The sequence below is a fragment of the Anastrepha ludens genome, chromosome 2 (genome assembly GCF_028408465.1).
Source record: "Anastrepha ludens isolate Willacy chromosome 2, idAnaLude1.1, whole genome shotgun sequence".
In the NCBI taxonomy this organism is placed as follows: domain Eukaryota; kingdom Metazoa; phylum Arthropoda; class Insecta; order Diptera; family Tephritidae; genus Anastrepha; species Anastrepha ludens.
The window spans coordinates 81,394,016-81,417,680 of record NC_071498.1 but is presented as its reverse complement, the minus strand read 5'-3'; the positions used below and the strand labels follow the sequence as shown (position 1 = coordinate 81,417,680).

General features: G+C 35.0%; 1 protein-coding gene across 1 annotated transcript in view; it reads right to left on the bottom strand.

Moving 5' to 3' along the window:
• Window positions 1-11,907: 11,907 nt before the first annotated feature.
• LOC128871955 (cytochrome P450 4c3) overlaps window positions 11,908-23,665 on the bottom strand; it is a 57,331-nt gene continuing 45,573 nt past the window's right edge. The window contains exons 6-7 of the mRNA XM_054114158.1: window positions 12,631-13,193; window positions 11,908-12,561 (exon numbers count right to left, since the gene is read on the bottom strand). Coding sequence (XP_053970133.1) covers window positions 12,221-12,561; window positions 12,631-13,193 — 904 coding nt within the window. The 3' untranslated portion in view covers window positions 11,908-12,220. The remainder of the gene's footprint in view (window positions 12,562-12,630; window positions 13,194-23,665) is intronic.

The window sequence follows — 23,665 nt, the reverse complement described above, 5'->3', positions numbered from 1 at the left end:
CACAATAAATGGTAAACTCGAAAATAGGCCCCAAAACTGCCAACTTACCAACAGCCGTACAAATTGGACTCAATTTAAAACCATTTTGACGTCGACACTTGGCATAAAAGTTGCTTTAAAAAACGAGGAAGATATAATCGAGGCTACCGAATATCTTACAAAATGTATCGTACACAAAGAAATTCAAACATCGGTATCTTCCTAAGAAACAAACTGAAAGAGAAACGCCAGGCAAGAAAAATATGGCAACAAACAAGATTGCCTGAATATAAAAGCCGTTTTAACAAATTATCAAAAGAAATAAAATTATTATTGAAAGAGCAACACGATAAAGAAATGAGGCAGTTTCTATGGGGCTTGGAACCAACACACCTCACCAATTATTCCCTGTGGAAAGTCAGCAAAAAAGTAAGTACCACAAAAGAGCACCGTCCTCCACTTCGTAAAAAAGATGGTTCATGGGCGAAAACCGCAATCGAGAAATCTGAGCTTTTTTCTAAATATCTAAAAGATATTTTTACACCAAACGATACTGAAGCTGATCTTTGTTTTGACAGCACTGTTGCTGCCTTTTTAAACGAACCCTACCAAATGGAGCTACCGATGAAAAAGTTCACCAAAAGTGAAATAGTTAGCACTATTAAAAAGCTAAAAGATCACAAGGCACCAGGATATGATCGCATCACAGGCGAAATTCTCAAAAAACTACCTCCTGAACCCTATAATTTCTTTACCCATTTGTTTAATGCGTGCTTAACCAGAAACATTTTCCCAGCTCAATGGAAAGTAGCAGAAATTAAAATGGTGCTCAAGACAGGAAAACCAGGCGATGAAGTGAAATCCTATCGCCCTATCAGTCTTCTACCAATACTGTCAAAAGTTTTTGAAAAGATCTTCCTTAAACGTTTAATGGTTTTTATCGAACGCAAACAAATAATTCCGAAACATCAGTTTGGTTTCAGGAGTGAGCATTCGACAATTGAGCAAGTCCATAGACTTGTCGAAAAAATACAAACAGCGCTCGACCGAAAACAAATCTGTTCAGCAGTTTTCCTGGACATATCACAAGCCTTCGACCGAGTGTGGCACCAAAGCCTACTCTTTAAAATAAAAAAGAAATTACCACTAAATGCCTATTTGCTCCTTAAATCATATCTAAACCAACGAATGTTCTACGTAAATTACGAAAATGAAATTTCCAATTTCCAACAAATTAAAGCTGGGGTCCCACAGGGCAGTATATTAGGTCCAATCCTGTACTTAATTTTTACACACGATCTGCCAACCACAAAAGGTGTACTAACTGGCACTTGTGCCGATGACACTGCTATTATGGCGACAGCAGTGGATCCCGTAGAAGCCTCTTATATGCTCCAAATAAGCATAAATAAAATCTCCAAATGGCTCCGGAGCTGGCGGTTGAAAGTAAACGAACATAAATCCCAACACGTAACCTTTACCACAAAAAGAACCACCTGCCCACAAATCAACTTAAACCGTATTCCAATTCCGCAATGTGATAGTGCTAAATATCTCGGCATTCATTTGGATAAACGGCTTACGTGGAAAACGCATATCTTTACAAAAAGGAAAGCTCTAGGTTTAATATTTCGTAATATGTACTGGCGGCTAAACCGCAAATCCACCCTCTCAATGGACAACAAACTTATCCTCTACAAATCTGTGATAAAACCAGTCTGGACTTACGGAATCCAACTGTGGGGTACTGCGTCAAATTCAAACTTGGAAATCCTGCAGCGTTTCCAGTCCAAGACTCTACGCACCCTAGTCAACGCTCCGTGGTACGTGACAAATGCCCAAATTCATCGGGACCTAGACATCCCTTCAATAAAAGAGGAAATACAAAATGTAACCAGTAAATACCGGAATCGACTTCAATCGCACCCAAATGAACTAGCCTCTACCCTCATGTCACCATCATGTGTCTCTTTAAGGTTGAAAAGAAAAACACCAATTCAGCTCATCCAAGAGCCATCTATAAAATATTGAATTTATTTATTAGAAAGGATATTTCACTGGAAATATTCCTTTAATACTAAAATCAAAGCCACTCTTAAATGTAACCAAATATTTGTAAAATATCTTCTAAGAATTGTAAGTATAGACAGAATACAAAATAAAGTTTAAAAAAAAAAATAAAAAAAAAAAATAAAATAATAACCAAACCTTTTAGCATATAACCCAGTGTAAAAACTAAATAAATAGACGCAGGAAAAGAAAAGACATTTGTTATTCTAATCAAATTTTTATTAGATAATCCTGCATTCACATTACAGAAAAAAACGTGTGTCGCCTTGGCCTGTTACCGCCTATAATAAAATGTAATTTCGCATGCGTATAAATGTTTGCAACCACAGCAGACGTCGTTTACGGATTGCCCTCCAACTGTCTATTACTAGCAGCAAATTGCACAATAAAATTAATTATTGCTCCTCTTTGACTTTTCTTCATAATAATTAAACCAACCAAAAACAATAAAATATTCCACTGAACCAATTTCTATGAAGCAAAACAATTCAAATGAGTCTTGACAGCTGGTTGCCCATTTTGGAGCTAATCACTGCGTATGTGAACGCACTTTTACATTTATTCTTTTTTCAGATTTTTTATCTACTGCTTATAAAGTTGATTTATTGAAATAACCCTCTATTCCTTCTTCGGGTCTTCCGGAGAAAAGGCAATGAACTTTCGGCGCAGTGAAACCAGGGCCATGGACTAAAAACGCATTTGCTCCGAGCTTTGAATTATACAGCAATTGAATGTATAGTAAATTCCGATCTATTTTACTTGCCAATTTAGATTCGAAATACCAGGCTTGAAACATCAAACGATAAACAAATTTGTCTAACAGCGTTCGCTCTTCGGCAGACAATGGCAAACCTCCAACTGTATTTTTGCCATGAAAAAGCTTTTCATAAAAACCATCTGTCACTCGGAGGTGGCATAAAACTGTAGGTTCCTCCATTTATTTATGGAAGACATCAAGCCACACAGCACAGCAGGAGGAGTTCTGGCAAACACTCGAAAAGGGTGTAACCGCCAAATATATATACATAAGTACATATATGAACAAAATTGGGAAATATTGAAAACCTATTTCCAAAGTGGTGAGTCTTATTCTTCTTTTCTGATTTTCACACTGTTGGCTACGTCAATAAGCCAAATTGTCGGATTTGGGGCTCAGAAAATCCACACGTTACTGTAGAGAAGCAAAAGCATCCACAACGAGTCACTGTTTGGTGCGGTTTTTGGTCTGGCGGCATAATCGGGCCATTTTTTTCGAAAGTAAACGAGAAGCCGCGGTTACAGTAAATGGCGAGCGTTACCGTGACATGCTCAACGAGTTTTTGTTTCCAAAAATTGAAGAGGATGACATGGACGACATTTGGTTTCAACAGGACGGTGCAACTTGTCACACTGCCAAAGTTACACTTGAACTTTTGGCTACCGTTTTTGAAAAAAAACCAAATAATCAGCCGAAATTCCGATATCAATTGGCCGCCTCGGAGCTGTGATTTAAGCTCATTGGACTATTTTTTGTGAAGAACCGTTAAGGACAAATGCTATGCGAACCATCCAGAGACGATTGATGCTTTAAAACTCGTAATCGAAGTTGCCATTCATAAAATTGGAGCCCAAACAATCGAAAATTTTCTTATGTTGAGCGATATATATATATATATGTTGATCGAATGTTTCTCGGTATATATAATTGGCGCGTACACCCTTTTTGGGAGTTTGGCCGAGCTCCTCCTCCTATTTATGGTGTGCGTCTTGATGGATGTGGATGTGATGTGGAGGAACCCACAGTTTCAAGCCGACTCCGAACGGCAGATATTTTTATGAGGAGCTTTTTCATGGCAGAATCACACTCAGAGGTTTGCCATTGCCTGCCGAGGGGCGACCGCTATTAGAAACATTTTTTTATTAATTTTGGTTTCACCGAGATTCGATCCAACGTTCTATCTGTGAATTCCGAATGGCAATCACGCACCAACCCATTCGGCTACGGCGGCCGTTGATCGAATGGCCTACTATAAAGCCAGTCGTGGCAGTCATTTGAGCGATATTATTTTTCATTCATAAATGACAATGTTCAATCTCCAAATTAAAAAAAAAGTTTGAAAAAATATTGATTAGTTTTTTTTTATAGCCGATTCAAAAAGCAAATTTTACGTGGCCCACCCTGTACTACTACTACTACTACTACTTGCGGCTACACATCTCCTAGCTTTGGTCCTCAAATTGAGCTTGCGGACTTTGCCCCAATTATCATCGTTTAGAGTTTTATATTATTAAATTAAGTTTTTTTAGCATATTTCCATATTTTTTTTTTTTTTTTGTTTCCGAGTATCAAACCCCAATAATTCAAAAAATTTAAAAGTAAAAAATTATTTGGAAACACAGGTTAGCTGATATTAATATAGCACTTAGGAATTACTTTGATTTATAATGCATGCATTCTCCCGTCTGGTAAACGACAATATTTAAACAGCAGAAAAATTTTCATTGGCCGTTTTTCTATATTCGCAGTTAATGTCTTTTCTAATTGATACTCAGAGAAATGGAAATGAATCTAAGAGAAAGCACTACGCAGAGTTGATTACAGAAAAATAAAGAACGCTGATTCATAAATAAAAACGTTACAGTCTTCTATAGACAGCTTACAAAATAAGTATTTTTTGAAAAAAAAAACAAGAATTAAAAAAATGGAAGCGATTTTGTATGTTAGAATGGGGAAATTGTGAAAAATCTTTCACCAAAATCTTTCACTTACCACTTTCAGTTTTACTGGTTTTGCCCACACGCGCTTCACTGCGCGGCGGTCGCTAACTAAATAAATAAATAAGAAAACATCTGCTTGAAATGTGTGAATGTTCGTACCAGTACCGTACGTTGGCTTTGATGCTAAGTTATCTTTGAAGATCGCAAGATCGCATTGGTAACAAATTATGCTGCATACTTTTAGGTAACTACGCTTTTAACACTGGTGGCAAATGGTTGTTGCCCTTTTTGGTAGTGCGCTTGCCCCTTCGTTTTAAGGTGCAAGGTAAGAGGCGAATATCGTTCCCGTGACAATAAAAACTTACAAATTTGCATAGGCCGAGATTCTTACATTGATTGAAATCGTGTACGATCATTTACACGAAAATAAACATCATCATCATCTTTTGGCTCTACAGCTCTTTGTGAGCTTTGGCCTGCTGCCCGTGGGACCTCCATACGTCTCGAACGCTTGCGACTTTTTTCCAGCTCGTTATCCTAAGTTTCTTGATGTCGTCCTCTAGTTCGTCGGCCCATCTTGTTCTCGGCCTTACTCTTGCTCTAGTGTTGAACGCTCTGGCTTCTACAATTTTCTTCTGCGCCCTCGTACCGTCCATTCTTGTGATGTGACCCAGCCATCTTAACCGCTGCGCTTTGATGAAACGTATAACATTTTCGCCCTTTATCGGTTGATCTAGCTCGTCGTTCCATCTTATCCGCCACTCGCCGTGATCTTTGATTGCTCCGAATATTCTTCTGAGTACTTTTCGTTCAAAGGCTTGCAGTTTTGTTTTATCTGTTTCAATTAGCGTCAACGATTCAGCTGCATAGCATAATATTGGTATAATGATGGTTTTATACAGAGTCAATTTGCATTGTCTGTTTAGTAGTTTTGATTTGTAGAGTTTCGTTAACGACGCATACGATCTGTTCGCTGCTAGAATTCTCTCATCGATGGTGAGGCTAATTGTATTGTCTCTACTCAGTTTGAAGCCTAAATAGGTAAAGCATTCAACGATTTCAAAAGAAAAATCGCAAATTTTCAGTTTGCCTGATGTTGGTTTATTTTGTCTGGACATCATCACATATTTCGTTTTATCTCCGTTGGTTTTAAGACCAATTTTACTAGCAGCAATTTCAATATCAGCGAAGGTTTTGGTTAGGGCGTGGATATTTTTGCTGACAATTGCTGTGTCATCTGCGTATGTGAATAATTGGGTAGTTCTGTTTAAAATATGTCCAGTCCTTTTTGCGTCATTTACTTCATCGATGGCACAGCATAGCATAAGGTTGAAGATTGTTGATGAGAGCGTATCCCCTTGTCTTAAAGGGGTCGGATTTTTTATCTTGTATCATTACTTTGGATACAGTTTCTTTCAGAGTCATCATCACTATTCTGGTTAGTTTGTCTGGGATTTTGCATTTATGAAATATTGTGGGGATAGCCCTCCTCTTCATGCTATCGAAAGCTTGCTTGAAATCAACAAACAGCATGTGCAGCCCAATGTTATGCTCAAAACATTTCTCCATGGACTGTTTGAGAGAAAAAATTTAGTCTATTGTTGACCTTCCAGGTCGAAATCCACATTGATACTCTGGAAGTACTCTTTCCGAGTGGCCTATAAGTCTTTTATTAACAAATCTTCTGAAGACTTTATACGTTGTGTTGAATAGGAAAATCCCGCGATAGTTTTTGCTGTTTAATTTATCGCCTTTCTTGTGAATGGGGAGTATTATTGCTGCGTTCCAGTCACCTGGCAGTGTTTCATTGTACCAGATCAATGTGGTCAGGTGATGCATTCTTTCAATGTAACTAGTACTTGCGTTTTTTAGGAGCTCAACTGTTATATTGTCTTCTCCAGGCGCTTTGAATGAACATCACAGGTGATAATATTTCTTAAAAACAATACAGCAAATTTTTCCCTCGAGTGAAGTATGATATTTTTCATTTATAACACCACTCACTTTCCTTTCTTGCATAGATAGGCACTTTGCAAACAAGTAAATTTCCAGAAAAAAAATATTTTACTAATGCTGCAAATTAATTTGCATTACCAGCAAAATTTAACAGATTACTGCAATTTTCTACTAGTACTGAAAATGCAATGCATTCTCACCAGAAAAAATAAATCGGCTAAGTACCTAAAAAAATATTTTTAACTCTTAGAATAAAAATGCGCCGTTTGTTGGAATTAATATAACAAAAAATTCTTCGCTTACAAATTTTTAGAAACATTGTAGCCTGATGCTTTGAATGCTTTTATTTTAGCTGATATAAAGTAACAATTTTTAAAATATCTATTATGACCAGCAACAACGCAAACAGAAGAAGAAAATGCTCTACACTTACATAGGTATATGTAGGTACGTGGTGAAGTACTGCAAAATAGCCAATGGCGCGACTCATGTTCTGTCTTAAACACTGCAAATCAAATACCTAGTCGAAATGAAACACAAAGACAAATTATCTAAAAACTCGTACAGTAATTGAAGACAGGTTTCGAAAATACATTAACCTCTTTTTTTTGAACAACGCGTGGGCCACATTTTATCTGAACTCGAGAGCCGCCAGAAAAACGGCGAATTTCAATCGCGCCGAAATTTGATCTATTCAAATTTTCATTAAGAAGTTATCTTTATTTGATTATACTTTTTTTTCATTTGCAATATGAATTTGTGTTTGTGATAATTTGGTAGGCTTTGGAACAAAAAAACAAATGCAGCCTCGTGGCACAAACAGTTATACCGTAAAACCCCGAAAATGTTAATGGCGACCATTACGTTAGGCCATAAACGAAATTTTTTTTTCGAAATCGTCTTGCAAAAATACTTGAGACTCAGGGGCGTACTTTTTTTGTAAGGTCTATCCCATGTATCCTTTGTTGGCATTCTACCACCACGGTTAAGTTCCTTCTCTCTATCTCAATTATTAGCTTTTTAATCCAACTAATTTCTCTCTCTTTTCTCCTTTCTTATTCGTCGAGGTTTCACTGCTTTCAATAATGCTTCTCTCCTTACTAATTTTCAATTACCTTACCGTTTAGTAGAATACATTGTTGGGACGCTAATATGAGGCATAAAAGCATCGAGAAACTTAACTTTAATTTTGGGTTGTAGATTACTAATATTTGTTCCGTTTTTCTGGATCAGATAATTTTCTCAAAATACTTTGACCTTAAGTTTGTCTGTTTTTGAATAAAAATAAAAATCGATGTCTCATTTGAAATTACAATTTTTTCAAAACTAAAAAATATCAAATTTATATAAATTATTGTACATATTTTGCACGTACATTTTTTCGATATATTTTCAACATATGTACATACATATAGTTTTCGATAATATAATACAGCGTTTTGTATAACAAAATCATTATATATTATTTTTTTATTAGCCAATGGCCATTCGCAAGCTTGTAGTCAATTCTCTTCCCAGTGAAACAATCTTTCACTTACGGACTGATGAAGCCATTTGTCAGATTCGTCTGTTTCTGTGAAAAATAACTTGAAGAAATTTTAATTTATAATTGAATCGTACGACATACATACAGACCCGAAATCATCATTCGAATTTCGCTGTCGACTGATTAGTAAATATATTCCTACAAAGGTATTTTGAGAAAATTATTTTACTCAGAAAAACATTTACGTGTCTCGGTATTTTGTTTTTGTTTGTTAATTAGAACTTAATATTTTATGGGGTGTTCGGCCGAGCTCTTCCACCTTGGGCACATTGATGTTTTTCTACAAACGGAGTTACCTACAGTTTTGCGCTTCCTGTTTTTCATTGTCTGTCGAGGAGAAACCGCTATTAGAAAAACATTTTTCTATCATGCCTTTATATTGTACCTACTCTTTGGTTTTTACTTACTCTGTTAAATAAAATATTATATAACAGTGTTTTCTGGTAATCCATTTTTTTTTGATTTTTTTCATTAATTTTTATTCTTCATTATTTAGCAAGTGATGATCAGATGATCAAAGATTACGACAAATCGTTAATACGACGGTACAAAATTGCACCAAGCTTTCGTGAGTATTCCTTGAACGATCATTATAATGAACTTTTTATTATATTAAATTAATTTTTAATTTACATGTTGTATTTATTTTGTCTAAAATAAAAATAAATCCAAATTCCACGGAACTCTGCATAAATAAAAATTGTGTGGTTATAATTACATGGTTCAGTATATATTTATTTTGTTTATTTTTGAGATTAACGCTGTGTACTCTAAGCTATCTGTTCTTTAAGTACTAAAATGCTGGCACGTTGCTCTGGCGGCAATTGCGAAATCTGGTCATCAGAAAGTTGTAAGACTTGCATGTTAAGAGCAGCTTTCTTTTGACCGGTCGCATGGTTGGGAATGCCACAATTCGATGCTAAATGATTTTGTAGCTGTTGGACTAAGTTTACTAGTATCTTGTTGGCAGTTTCTCATAGCATTTGTATAATATAGTACGACATCTCTCAAGAAATTCAGAATGGTCAAATTGCAAATCCTAGGGGTTAAATAAAATCGATCGTTATTCTTAGGGCGCTATCCTGTAGGAACTAAATATCGTCGCAGTTTATTCAAAACTCTTGTTATCACAGCGTTCCTGTAATAGACCCAACTCCTTTTCCACACGGTAGATATGATCCTTCGAAAACTGTATAAACTATATATACAGGACCTATTGTAAAAAAATGCATGCGACAAGTCTTCAGGGATAATATGAGAGGCAAATTAGGGGGCATGCTCTACAACTTTCAAAAATCGTGTAAAATGAAATAACTCCCAAACATTCGTGCAAAAAAGTAGCAATCGCAACCATGTTACCTACATATAAATACATATCGGGTGTTTTTTTTAAAGCTTGAGATCTTAAAATCACAACACAAAAGCGAAATAGTCTCGGAGTGAATTTTTTTGTGTGCGAAGTATCATCTGGTAGATAATTTCATAACATTAATTTTTTCACTATGATAAAAGTCATATATCCGCCGCTAAGAGTTACTATAAATGGTCCATTCGACGAATTTTTCCAATAAATCTGAATAATAAGGTGAAGGCCAAAATAAACAAGACTGAGCTAAAATTGACAGGAGCTTTGTTCTGATAACTTCGAGTTTATTTATTCAAAATAGTCCCCTCTGGCCTCGAAACACGGTTTTGCGCGATCTAAAAGTTTTTCAAAATAGTGTTTAAGGTCATTGACCGGAATGCCCTTCAGGATGTCGGTGAAAGCCTTTTGGATGGCCTCTACGGACGTAAAACGTTTTCCTTTCATGGTCAAATGCAATTTTCCGAATAGGTAGAAGTCACAGGGAGTCATATCAGGTGAATACGGTGAGTGATTGATGGTTAAAATGCGATTTCTAGTCGAAAAATCAGTCACAAGACTGAAGCTCAGCTTCCTCCTTCGCGTTGGCACGAACTCATGGTGGACAATTCCCTTGGAATCTTAAAAACAAATGAGCATCAACTTGATATTTGACTTCTCCAAACTCGATTTTGTGGATGGTGGCCTTCCATTCGGCACTTTAACGCTTAGTTTCAATTTATGTTGGAAGCGCCACATTTCATCTCCAGTAACAATGTTGTAAAGGAAGTTCTCGCCTTTTCTCGCCTCTTTCATAAAATTTTTCCATCAATTCAAATGTTTCGAAAAACGTTTTATGATTTGATATGATTTTAAAACGAAATTTGATATTAGCCGTTTGTTTGACACTCATTTTTTTATGAGCTACAAACATACTGTCATTTTGGACGCAATAACTTCGCTTCCACAGAACCGAATGTTACCAAACTTTTACTGGAAATCAGCTAACTAACTCATTAAGAAGATGACACCTTGAAAAATATTTGTATGACGCCAGTCTTGTTTATTTTGGACTTCACCTTGTAAATGAGCCCAATCAGTAAAAATGCGACACAAACGATGGCCATTTGGCTTCAATTTTTGCATTGCATTTTAATGGCACGTAAGCGAAGATCCTTACATAAAATTTTCGAAGTAGATGAAGATTAATCGACATTTCGGCGTCTTCTTCAACACTTCGCTCTATGAATTTCGCGAACAGATTTAATTTTCTTTCAAAGTAAATTTCCACAATTTGGAAGCGTTGTTCTGACGTTAAACGGTTCATGATGAATTGTCAATCCTTACTTAACAGAAATATTAACATAGTTTGCCATTGTCAGCTGCCAAACCATAGTTATTGATTTCGATAGTTCTCATGCAGCTAAAAAAACAACCGATAGAAGTAGCGGCGACAGTCAATCAACCAAAAATATTGCGAATTGTTGTATGTTAGGTGCTTTCTTCAAATTCAATCAAATCATATCATTATATACGGAGAAAATGGACAAAAAAAAGCAATTAACAAAAATTATACCGAAAATAAATGGACTATAAAAAATTATAATTATTATATTAAAATTTTTATCAATATTTTTTGAATTTTATTAAAATTTCACAAAGTTTGAAACTTGGATTCATATGGTTTTTGTAGCAGAATGAATTATATTTTTATGAAAAGATTATTAAAATTAAATGTAAAAAAAATTATCGAAATTTGCTAATTCGTCAGCGTATAGTTATTAACTGCCCTTTAAAAAAATCTTTGTTTGTGAGGAATTCTTTTAGGAATTGCATTTTGCTTAGAATACATTTTTTTGTATAAGGTTCGTGCAAGAAGGAAATTTCATGTAGTTTGAGAAAAGAGTTGGGTGTTCCATACATTTTTGCAAAAATCTCATCGGACTAAAGCTCTATCTGTGTAGCAGCTTCAATCCATGTCGAGTCTATGAGTGTCGTAAGACTTTCGTCTTTTTAGCTAGTTTTACGAACTGTGAGACGTGAGTGGGAAATAATCAATGGTTCAAAACAATAAAAAAGGCTTCTTGCGGACATTATTATGTACCAGATATTTCAGTATACTGAAAACAAATTTTACAGATTCTCAACCGTTTCATCTTTCGAATGGCTCACTAAATTTAGTCAACCAAAATTTTTTAGAATTTTCATTCACATATATTTATATTATAACTCATTTACGAGCTTTCGTTTGAATATATGTAGAAGTATATACTTAGACGAACATATATTATTTTACTTAATTCAAAATCATATATATTCATATTATGAAACCTTACTGTTACACTAATTACATAACGAGATTTTTATATTTGGTACATCAGATATACAAGCTACGATTGCTAACAACTAAAAAAAAATCCATTTTTTTTTACTAAAAAATGTCCCATAATTGAAAGGGCCCATATTACTACTTAAGTCTAAACATAACTGGTGAATTCACGTACCTATTCACCGCTGCTTACATTAATTCTTACATACAAATATTCTTTAAAAATATTATACATACATACGAATATAATGAAAGTAAGTATACTTTATGGAACACTCGATTTTTGCACTATCTGTTCTACTCAAGAACGTTTCGTTATTTTCACGCGTAGACCATCCTTTGGCCGCAAAATCAGTTCGCCCAAAAGAGTCAGATCCTCACGCCGATCGATTGACTCGATTTTATACTTCCGCAATATTGTCGATAATACTGTCTTCTCTTCGAGTATGGCAAATTTCTGTCCTATGCAATTTCGTGGACCAGCGCTGAAGGGTATATAGGCGAAGGGATGACGTCCGGCACAATTCGCGGGCAGGAAATTATCTGGATTGAATTGTTCGGGCTTGGGGAAAACCTTGGGATTGCGATGCAACATGTAGGTCACAATGATTGCTGTGGTGCCGGCGGGGATCAAGTAGTCACCTAGCATTAAAAGCGATGGTTACGCATTGTTAAAAAAATTTAGATTATTATTGTAATATATATACTCACCAATCTTTACATCCTCACCAATAGAGCGCGCCATCATTGGAACACTGGGAAACAAGCGGAGCGCATCCTTAATGCAACATTCCAAATAACGCATATCCATCAAATTTTGCATTGTCGCTGGTGTCTCTTTGTCATCGCCAAATATGGATTGCAGCTCTTCCACCACACGTTCCTGATATTCAGGATGAGAACCGAGTAGGAAAAGGGTCCATGATATGGCTGCCGAGGTAGTGTCGTGACCTTCAAACATGAATGTGTCGACCTCTTCGCGTATATCCTCATTCGAAAGCACTGCACCATCCTTGGAAGCATTGATCAGCAGATCCAAGAAAGCGAGACGCTTCTTCTTGCCCAAATCATCATAAGCATCCGGTAAGTTGTTGACATTGTTGTTGAGTATGTTGTCCGCCAGCTCGGCCTTACGTTCGCGTATCACACGATTGGAAAAACCGTGCAAAGTCTTGATATAGCTCTCGTGGCGTTTGTAGTCTGCGGTGAAACGGAAAATGCTGTCGAATTGCAGCCACAGTTTTGACTGACGATTTTGCACAATGGAACCAATGCTAAAAAAGTAGGATAGAAGATACAGAGAAACAGATGAAATGAAAGATGCGGAATAAAAGTTGCGAAGTATTAAAGAAAATTTGTATTAAAATTATTTTTGTTTCTATGCTTTTCGCCGTTTCCATTTAAAAAAGAGTTGCGTTTGTTGCTGAGCCTTTTGGCCCCTGTACGCTTGAGTGTGCGGGTGCATGTGTGTGGTCCTATTATCATGCCTAAATGTGGAAAACTTCATTTGCCAGTTGAGTTCGTTTGGTGTTGCCGCCAAAGTGACATCTTAATCCCGCATATTTTTCACATGAGCGCTCACCGCCCAACAAAATTTTATCGAACGAATATGAGCTTGTTTCACTGTCAGAGTTGACAGCTCTCGATATTAAACTTTTGTGCAGTGCAGTGACAACTCATTTGGCTCAAACGTTACGCACATTGCCACTTTCATTTCACACACACACTTACAAATTCTTTTATTTCCTTTTTTTGTATTTGGAGTAATAGCAAATTGAATTTCGCACATTTCTGAAATTTCATATTGACTAAATTGAATTGTATGCAGTGGGGCGGTGGTGGCAATTGAGAGTCAAAGAACGTATCTGTCATTTCATATGTTTATACATACATACATAGGTACAAATACTTATATATTATATTGTCTGCATTCTTATCGAATTTCATACATATGCTATGGATTGGTGTGTACAGACATATATATATATATATATATATCTATGTACATATTTAAAAATATTTTAAAGCTTTTCGAATTGCTCATTTCGGCAGATTTAATTTGCGGGAGCGCTTTGTCGAAGTATTGTACCAAAGTCCTAAATTTATTTTGCCCTGCGAAGCTTGGCTTGTGATTAAAAAATATATATTTTACACGAAAATAATAAAATTATAAAATTATTATAGTGTTTTTCCAAATTATAAAGACCAGAAGAGGGCATGATATGCTACAAGTATAAATGAAGTAAAAGGGTGGTTCAAATACAAGTAAATTTGAAAAAAATGCACTTTTTCACCATAAAGCGGAAATCAATTTTTTATCCTAAATTTCACATCTAAGGGTTCATAACGACGATAACTCGCAAAGATATTAGAGTCTTAATAGGTTCTCTGTGTGATGAATCATATATGATTCCTATGACCAATTTTGTATGCCCCTGTATTATACGTGAACGGTTTTGGGCATATTTAACCTAATTCCATCAGGGCCGTGTTTGCGATATTTAAGTCTGCACCATGCAATTAAGAACTTCACCAGAAAACCTTCTATGCGGACGTCACCGCCCTCCTTGGTCAAAACAAGCGCTACCTTAACGAGTTATTCGAAAATATAGAGGCAACAGAAGGGAGAGTTGGGCTCATGGTTAACCAATAAAAAACTAAGTATATGGTGTCATCTAGATGCAGTGAGAGAAGAAGGCGGAACATTAAGTCAATCCACTTTTGAAGGTATTTGGGCTTCTTAATCACAAACGACAATCGCGCTAGAGAGTGCATTCAGGACCGAATAATTGCTGCAAATTCAAATGGTCAATGGAAGGCACGTGTGCTCTAAAGCTAATAATGCAGCACAAACCTATAATAACGAGAAGTGAAGATCGCCCGCGAAAGCGGCTAATGGACTGCATAGAAGAAAACCAACGAACGCTCGAAGTAAACAACTGGAAATATAGGTATAAAAAGAGACGGAGAGGCTAAAACCTTAATGAGTTACTCATTCAAAATATTTTTAAAAATTACACACTAAAAATTATATTACACTACAGAATATGCAAAAAATGTGAGTTGACAATGGGAGAAAGACAATTGGCTTCAAAGCCAGCATAAAAACTCGGAAAGATTTTTCTGTATACACGTTCAGGTCGAAAATTGCAGAGATGTTCAGAAAGACGCATTTATGAGTTTCTTTGATTATGAAAAAGCATTCGACACAGTTCAGCACGATAAACTCTACAATATCCTTAAAACAATGGATATTGATACAAAAAAAATTTAATGTATAAAGAACCTCTACTGGCAGCAAACAGCAGAACTAAATGTAAGCAATGAGAGCACTGACGCAATATCTACTCGAAAAGGAGTCAGGAATACACCCTGTGTTCTTTCCTCTTTACTGTTTAACATCTACTCTGAAAGAATTTTCCAGAAAGCATCAGATATGCTGGGGACACTACCTCTTTAGCTGACAGTCAGAGTGGATTACAAGCACTAGTCAACGGTGTTGCGTTCTGCAGTAAAAATTATGGTTTGAAAATCGATGCTACAAAACGAAATACAAAGTACAAAGTTAGCAGAAGATACACTTACTTTAATATAAACTTAACAGTTGGCAACTTCAATATACAACGAATACAAAATTTCAAAGTCTTAGGCTGCTGAAAACTGGAATCCTTTTAAAGGAATAAGAGCTACAATAGAGTATTCAAGAGCAAACTTTATAAGTATAGAATATAGAATACGGAAATATAGACAGTCAAAACCATTGATTTGAACAAATTAGAAGCATCTGAAATGTGCATTTTTCGCGGAATGCTAAAAATATGGGCAGGAAATAATGGATAAATAGAGTGATAAACGCGGAAGTATCGAAGAATTCGGCAAGACTCATTAACATTAAGCTGCATATTTAGGATATATACATATTAGGCCGGGTCGATTTGTGGGGAGGCAAAAAAATCGCCCATTGCTCTGTGAAAATCATATTCTAGGGATCAAAATAAGAAACTTTGCCGAAGGAACTATACCTCTAAAACGAATTCTGATGTCCCCCAATTTGGGTCGAACTTTTTAGTTTCTTTTCTCATGTAAAGGCCAAAAATGGTGATATTTTGAAATGATTGTATGGGGAACCCCCAGGAGAGTTTCAGGGGGTGTGCCAATGGCATGGGTGGATCGGCCGTCCAAAGTTAGTGGGGGTCGGTCATACATTTGGGCTCGACTGGAGCACTCTAAATGGGTCAAAGTAGGATTTTTCGTTCGACCCAAATTGGGGGACATCAGAATTCGTTTTAGAGGTATGGTTCCTTCGGCAAAGTTTCTTATTTTGATCCCTAGAATACGATTTTCACAGAGCAATGGGCGATTTTTTTGCCTCCCCACACAATACACTAAAAGTTCGACCCACATTGGGGGACATCAGAATTCGTTTTAGAGGTAGGGTTCCTTCGGCAAAAATTCTTATTTTGATCCCTAGAATACAATTTTCACAGAGCAATGAGCGATTTTTAAATCGACCCGCCCGAATACATAAATTATGAGAAATGACAAATATTACGTGATCTTTGATTTTTTCAACTGATTAAAGTCAAGAATGATAGAAAGAAGATCGCGCCCATCAGAGAGTGTGTGACGTCACGTTTTTCCGAGTTGTGCAGTATTGCCAACCATTTGCTCTTCGCAATAAATTTAGTGCTTTTTTTCTTTTTTTTAATTTAACCCTACCGAACCTTTAAGATAAAAAAAAATGTATTATTATACAATACAAAAGAAGGTTAAAAAAGGCCACTCTGAGAAGATTTTAGTGCTAATGAAAATTAGTTGGTTCTTATAAAATTTGATATTTTGAAAGTGTGAATTTAATTTTTTGCTCCTTTTAAGGTTATGCCAGAATATTAAATATTCTTCTCTCAAATCTTCTTATGATTGAAAACATTTTTACACATTTTAAAAAGCGTTTGAATTTACTGAATACGGATTAAAACCACAGAGGTGTAATCGTTTCTTTCGGCCATCAATACTTAGTGGGACATAGGGCATCAAAAGGTGTATTCATTGTAAAAATAAGCCACAAAATACCAGAAAATACTAAAGAAACCATACTGACATTTTTACAAAAAGAGTACCTTATCTAGTTACATAACCTCAAATATAGCAAATAAGTCGTTCTCTTAACAAAAGAGACTCGCTTAACAAAAAAAAAACTCATAAATTAAATTGTACATAAGCATAACACATTTATTTAAAAAAACACACATTCTATAGAAAATTCGTCACACATACAAAGTTCTTTAAGTAACTGTATAAAAATGTGGTAATTTATTTTCTTTAAATGGACATTTTAGTACGTTTTTATATCCAAAGCTAGGCAACACTGCAATAGCGAGAGAGAGATTTGACTGTTTGACTGCTGAAAGCAGAAGATCACCAACAACAACTGCAATCGCGGGCAATGCTACCAGATGTTAAAAAAAGTAAAGCTAAATAAAACTGAGTAAATTATTTAACTAATTATTAAAAAATGTGTATTTTACAAAATTATAAACATTACATTTTTTAGAACAGGCTAGAAAAATGTCATGAAGAAAGAACTGAGGCTCCGAGACTAAATAGAAAAAAAATTGCTAAATCAAGTTACGAAAATGGTAATCTGGCCATACTGGAGCTAAAATCACGTAACTCGTTGTCAAATTCGCTGAGAGTAAAGTAACGGGACCACGATAGGCGCCATCTCATTATTCTTTCCATCATGGATTATATGGAAGTATGTTATCAGTAATAAATGTCTTTTTCCACTAATGGATCAAGATGCCAGGGGCCCCCCCGATTTATTGAAAATTAACTTGAGTGGCAGAGTAAGAGGAGAATGTCAAATGATGAACTTTTCAAATTGCTCTCAAATATATTGAATAAGATACTGCGCTTAGTCTAAAGCGCTGTATTTACAATTTAATATTTCTTACTGGTCTCTTTTTCTTCCCTCTCAAGTAAATGCAAGGCCACAAAAAAAAATTAAGTACAGTAGTAAATGATATGGCTTGCTTAGTGCCGAAATGCTAATAATCAAATGATAATAATTAAATAAACACAACCACACAAAATATGCGTATTTATATAGCGTGCCCGTGCAAGTATATAATTTATTTCTTTTTGGTTTTTAGATAGTAATTTAATGAATATAAAACACGATCATTCTTTTGAGTTTTAATAACCTCTAGCGAAACACATTAATTAATCTGGTTTTGAATATACGACTTTCATAAAAATAAACACTTTCTGTTTTTATACTCGAAAACATTTTATTTAGCAGTTCGTTCCGCAAACTGTTATTGCCACTGAAGCTGCGAAAATTAGCACTGAAGCAGTAATGAGACAAGCAACTAAATGCATAAAATGATAACCAAACCTTACAACCCCACATATGTATGTTCTTCACAACTTGACTTTGAATTCAAGCGACAAATTAAATCAATTTCAGCTTCAATTAGAAACAAGAAAAAAGTGAACTCAATTGTCGACATTGTGTTAAAATTCTACATGATTGTATGATACTCTAAAAGATCCACTGTTTCTGACCGACTATAAAATAAAAGTACCGGCGATAGTCAACCATCAAAAAATTCATGCGAATTCTTGCCTTGCTTGCTTGCATGTTGGGTGTTTTCTTCCATATAAAAAATGTCGAACATATAAAGAAAAAAGAAATTTCAGTGGACTATAATACTGCATACTCGAAAATTTTCTAAAAAAGTTGAAATTATGGTAAAGATTATGTTAATTTTGAAAAATTTACACAAAGTTTGACACTTGGATTTATATGGTTTTTTACATCCACTGCTTCTGACCGATAAAAATAGGTAATATTATTGAAATCTGTTTGCATGTAAGGTATGGAAAATTTTCACAAAATCGGAGAAAATTATTTAAAGAAGCCTTAACGCTTTTGATTAGCCTTCTAGATTCACGACGTTGCACGGACTACTCTTAAAAGGAGTAAATTAAATATTTCAAGCGCGCTTCTCTCAAAAAGAATTCAAAACGGTTTAGCTGGAAAAAAGGCCAAAATATGCTTAGGCTTCTCGCTACTGCAGTATCTGTATATCTGTCGATATATAATACAAACTGAGGCTGTTATGTTGAAAAGTTTGTAGGAATCTTCGACATTTCTCAACACGCTTCGACTTACTCGTTATCGACTTTAGAATCGTGGTAACCTGATTGTCTACAAATAAGGACAATTTCGAAGGAGCGAAGCGGATCATGTTTACCAGCTTGGCCACAGACTCAGCTTTACAGCACACAATTAGGGAAGGCTTGAGCTTCGGATGCTTTTAATGCAATATTGTTTAAGAGCACGAATATACAGAAGTATTTCTAGGAAATAAGAATTAAAGAAGAAAGTAACCAACATTTCGTTGAAATTGAAGTAAGTCTATGTATGGCCCGTGGCCCACAGGTCATCCGCCTACAATATTGCTTTACCCAAGCAAGTGTAAAGTGTATGGAATTTCAACGAATTCCATTCCTGATACCTTGAAAAGGTGTGGTCCATGCAGTATTTGGAATGTTACTTTGGCGACTAAAATATCGTCTGTGATATATCAAAAATTTTGTTTTTGATTGCAAAAAACTTCCTATTCTCTTGAATAGTCAACTATAAACATTTAGGTAAAGGTGAGCATTTTACCTTTTCTGAAGTTCATGTTTATTCCGGCGATTACATACGTAGGTTAGTAAATAAGTTGTACCTATAGGGGTTGGAAAATTTACACGCTGTCATAGAAAAGCTGATGCATCCACAACGACTTACTGCTTTTGTGCGAATTTTAGTCGGCCAGCATCATTGGACCATTTCTTTGAAAATGAATATGAAACGACTGTTCAGTTAGAACTTCCCACCAGTCCTTTCAGGCGTTACCGGGATAAGAAATGCGATAATTTAGAAGCGTGACATTTGCTCGCAATGTTTAGATTTGCCAACGAACGCTTGCGAACTTTGCTGCCAATTTTTTTATTTTTATTAAAATCTGCGCATTTGAAACTTTTTAGTTACATTTAATAAAATTACACTGTGCGACAGTGATTTTATACTTTTATGGAGACCTAGTACAACTCGTAGGTATAGTAAAACTAAGAAAAATGGTATAGGAGAAATTTCCAATACACCCCCAAAATCTCGTTTTATGGCCATAAAACCGTTTTTCAGTAGGTTGATGTGAAGAATTACTCCTAACTTCGCCAATTTCCATCCGATTTCGAATTGGTTTTTTAGTTCGAAAGAACAAAAACAAGCCTTTTTGACAGTGAGTTGACAATTTTTCTGTAATGACAGCTGACAAGACTGTAGGCGGAAGTATTAGGAATTTTTTTATTTTTTCTCTATTTTTTCAACTTTGACATAATTTTTACGATATAATCCGATATTGAGGATTTTTTTTAGTACACTACTGTTATAGTAAATTTAATTTTGCGTCGAATGAGCTATATTTGACTGTAATTGAATTAAAATTAATAAAGTTGTGTGAGTTTTAAGATTTTATTTTTTTTTTTTACTAATTTGGTATGTAGGTATAACTTACGCTAAATGGGAATAAGGACGTGTTTTGATGCGTTATTATAGATACGTAATATTTATTGGAGTATATATGTACTGTACTGCATACAACAGAACTGGTTAAAACTTACGAAAATATCTGACTTTTTTCACACACACACATCATTTATCACACTTTTTTTTTCAATAGAAATATGAAAAAGCTCCCAAGTGTACCAAAGTTCACACTGTACATTGATTAACAAAAGAAGTTTGTTATTATAATTTAACCTTATTAAAACGTCAAAGTTTTATTGTTTGTTTCATTGAAATTCAAGAGATATAAATCAAAACGTTGCCAGAAAGGTCGAATTTCTCAATACTCTGCGATGATGTGGCATCATCAGCCTTATCATAAACCAGATGATTGTTATTTTTGTAAAACGGACGTAAACGGTCATCATTATAAAACTCGAAATCACATAAAGTATGCTGATGTTGCAACTGTTAAGAACCCCGAAGTCTTGGATGATATGATTGACTCAACTGCAGGAACTGAAGGAAGTTCAACTCATTGCTGATGATGATCAAACTGATAACAATAAACCTTATGATGAAGAGTACTTTCCGTCTGGTTCTAAGTCTTCAGAACGACACATTGTACCAAATTCAGAATTTCAGGATTCGTGATTTCGTGATTTACTTCTATCGGGAAGACAATCTGAAACGCTCGCTTCTCGATTTAAACAATGGAATTTAGTTGATGACGACTTCAGATGAATGATGATGATCGAATTTCTTACAGAGAAGTATTCAAAACTGATGAAGAGAATGACAAATGTACCGTACCATACTAAACTCCAAAGGGCCGTTTCTAATGCATTCTTAAGTTTGGAACCAGTTCCGTTGTGTACTGCACCGTACCGCACCGTACCATACCGTACAGTGCTGCACTGCACAACACTCCAATAAATATTATGTGTTTATAATGACACTTGTTATCATTTTCATGCTTCGATGCCTACATACCAAATTAGTAAAAAAAAAAATAAAATCTTAAAACTCACACAACTCTATTAATTTTAATTCAATTACAGTCAAATATAGCTCATTCGACGCAAAATTAAATTTACTATAACAGTAGTGTACTAAAAAAAATCCTCAATATCGGATTATATCGTAAAAATTATGTCAAAGTTGAAAAAATACAGAAAAAATAAAAAAATTCCAAATACTTCCGCCTACAGTCTTTCGAACTAAAAAAACAAATTCGAAATGGGATGGAAATTGGCGAAGTTAGGAGTAATTCTTCACATCAACCTACTGAAAAACGGTTTTATGGCCATAAAATGAGATTTTGGGGGTGTATTGGAAATTTATCCTATACCATTTTGTTTAGTTTTTCTATAGCCACAAGTTGTGCTAGGTCTCCATAAAAGTATATTTAATTTTTTTTTGTCACACAGTGTTATTAATCTCTTCTCCGTTTTTAAAATACCGAAGGGAGCAAATAACCAAAGTCACATGTGTGTATAAGACCAAAATACAAAGTCGGAGAAGAATTTTCAGCCAAGTAATTTATCTGCTAAAATCATATGACTCCGATGAGAATAAAATTTCTTATTTCAAACAATTTTAATTTGTTTATTGCATTATAAACCTTCCTCACGTGCATATTAGCTTAAAACAAAATGTTTTTTTTTCATTTGATTGTCTAAATTTTAGGCGAAAGTTATAAAAGTGTAGGAGAAGTTATCGATTACATCGTTGCCGTATTCAATTGTTTGGCACCAACGCCTGAAACGCCTGTAAAAGGTATACAATTTTGCTACAGTCAAGAGTTCTGGGCATTTCAGACTTCGCTTGTAGAGGTATTTTCTCATCTGAAAGGATTGATATGGAGTTCTAGCCTTCCAGTCAATAGATTTCTATTTCCCAAAATTGAAAAAGTGGTGGCACAGTTGACAAAACAATGGCGCTACATGCCACACTTCGAACCAAAATCGATTTCTTGTGCACTGCTTTCCAAAAGCGCTGATATTAATTGGAAACTGAGAATCTACCTTTTGACTCCACTGGACCATTTTTTGTAGGGCCAGAGACGGTTCAAGACTAGAAATATGAAGTTGAAGTCGCTATTCGTTAGATAAATGAGCGATTATTTGTCAAGTGATTCCATTTTTTTGGACTTTGCAATTTTTCTGAAAATGGATTTATTTGTAGGTTTGCTTATTATATTATTTAATTAGAAGTAACGTGATAAAATTGGGGAAAAATTTTATAAATTTGAGATTTATTTAATGTTGTAAATTTTGATATAAAGTTTTTTAAAGTGAAATATCTCAGTTCATTTTTAAATGATACGCACATTTGATGTAATACGCTGTAACGGTTCGATCGATTTGCAAACAAATTGATTTGCTAGCCTTTCGCTAGATCAATAAATTTCACAAATTTTTCTCTGGCTCACTGTACGTGTTTGAAGACAACTAGAAAAGTTCTTAGGAATGGCTCGTCTTTGTTTCAGTTACTAATGGAAAAATAAGGGAAACATTTCAAAAACAACAAAACAATGTTTTCCTTTAGGCAAAAACAAATCAAATTTTTCTCTTCGAATTTTTTTTTAAATCTATAGAAGAATATTTTTAGCAATGTTAAAAGGAACTATAGATACATCAATTTAAAAAAAAACTTTAACCAAATTTTCAACCCTAAACTAATCCAAAAATGATAAAATATAAATCTAAAAATATAAAAAAAGATATAAATAAATAAATATAAATCTAAATAAAATTGGAAAATTTCAAATTTAAAAATTGAAAATATTAAAAGTACTAAAGTCTTTCCATAAATTCTGTGACAAATTTTACAATGCATATGGCGAGAACAACTTCGCAGAAAAAATATGAGTTATATTTGCTTTTGTTCGTATGCATTGTCTACTTATAAATTATACTCAGTTTCGTAGCAAATTTCGCTTCTATTTCCGCTCCACCTCATAAGACGAAAACCCCCCTGTAGTGGCTAAAAAATATTACTCCTGGGTGCATATCCGCAGAAGATTGGCCACATGGAAGTCCAGATCTGAATCTATTGGACTAAAATTTGTTGTCAGAATTGGAGAACATACCCTGTCGAAGACCTCACAAAAATTCGGTGGGTCTCAAGCAATCTTTGGTTCCAGCAGCGTCGTCAATATCCATGGAAATCGTGCGTGCT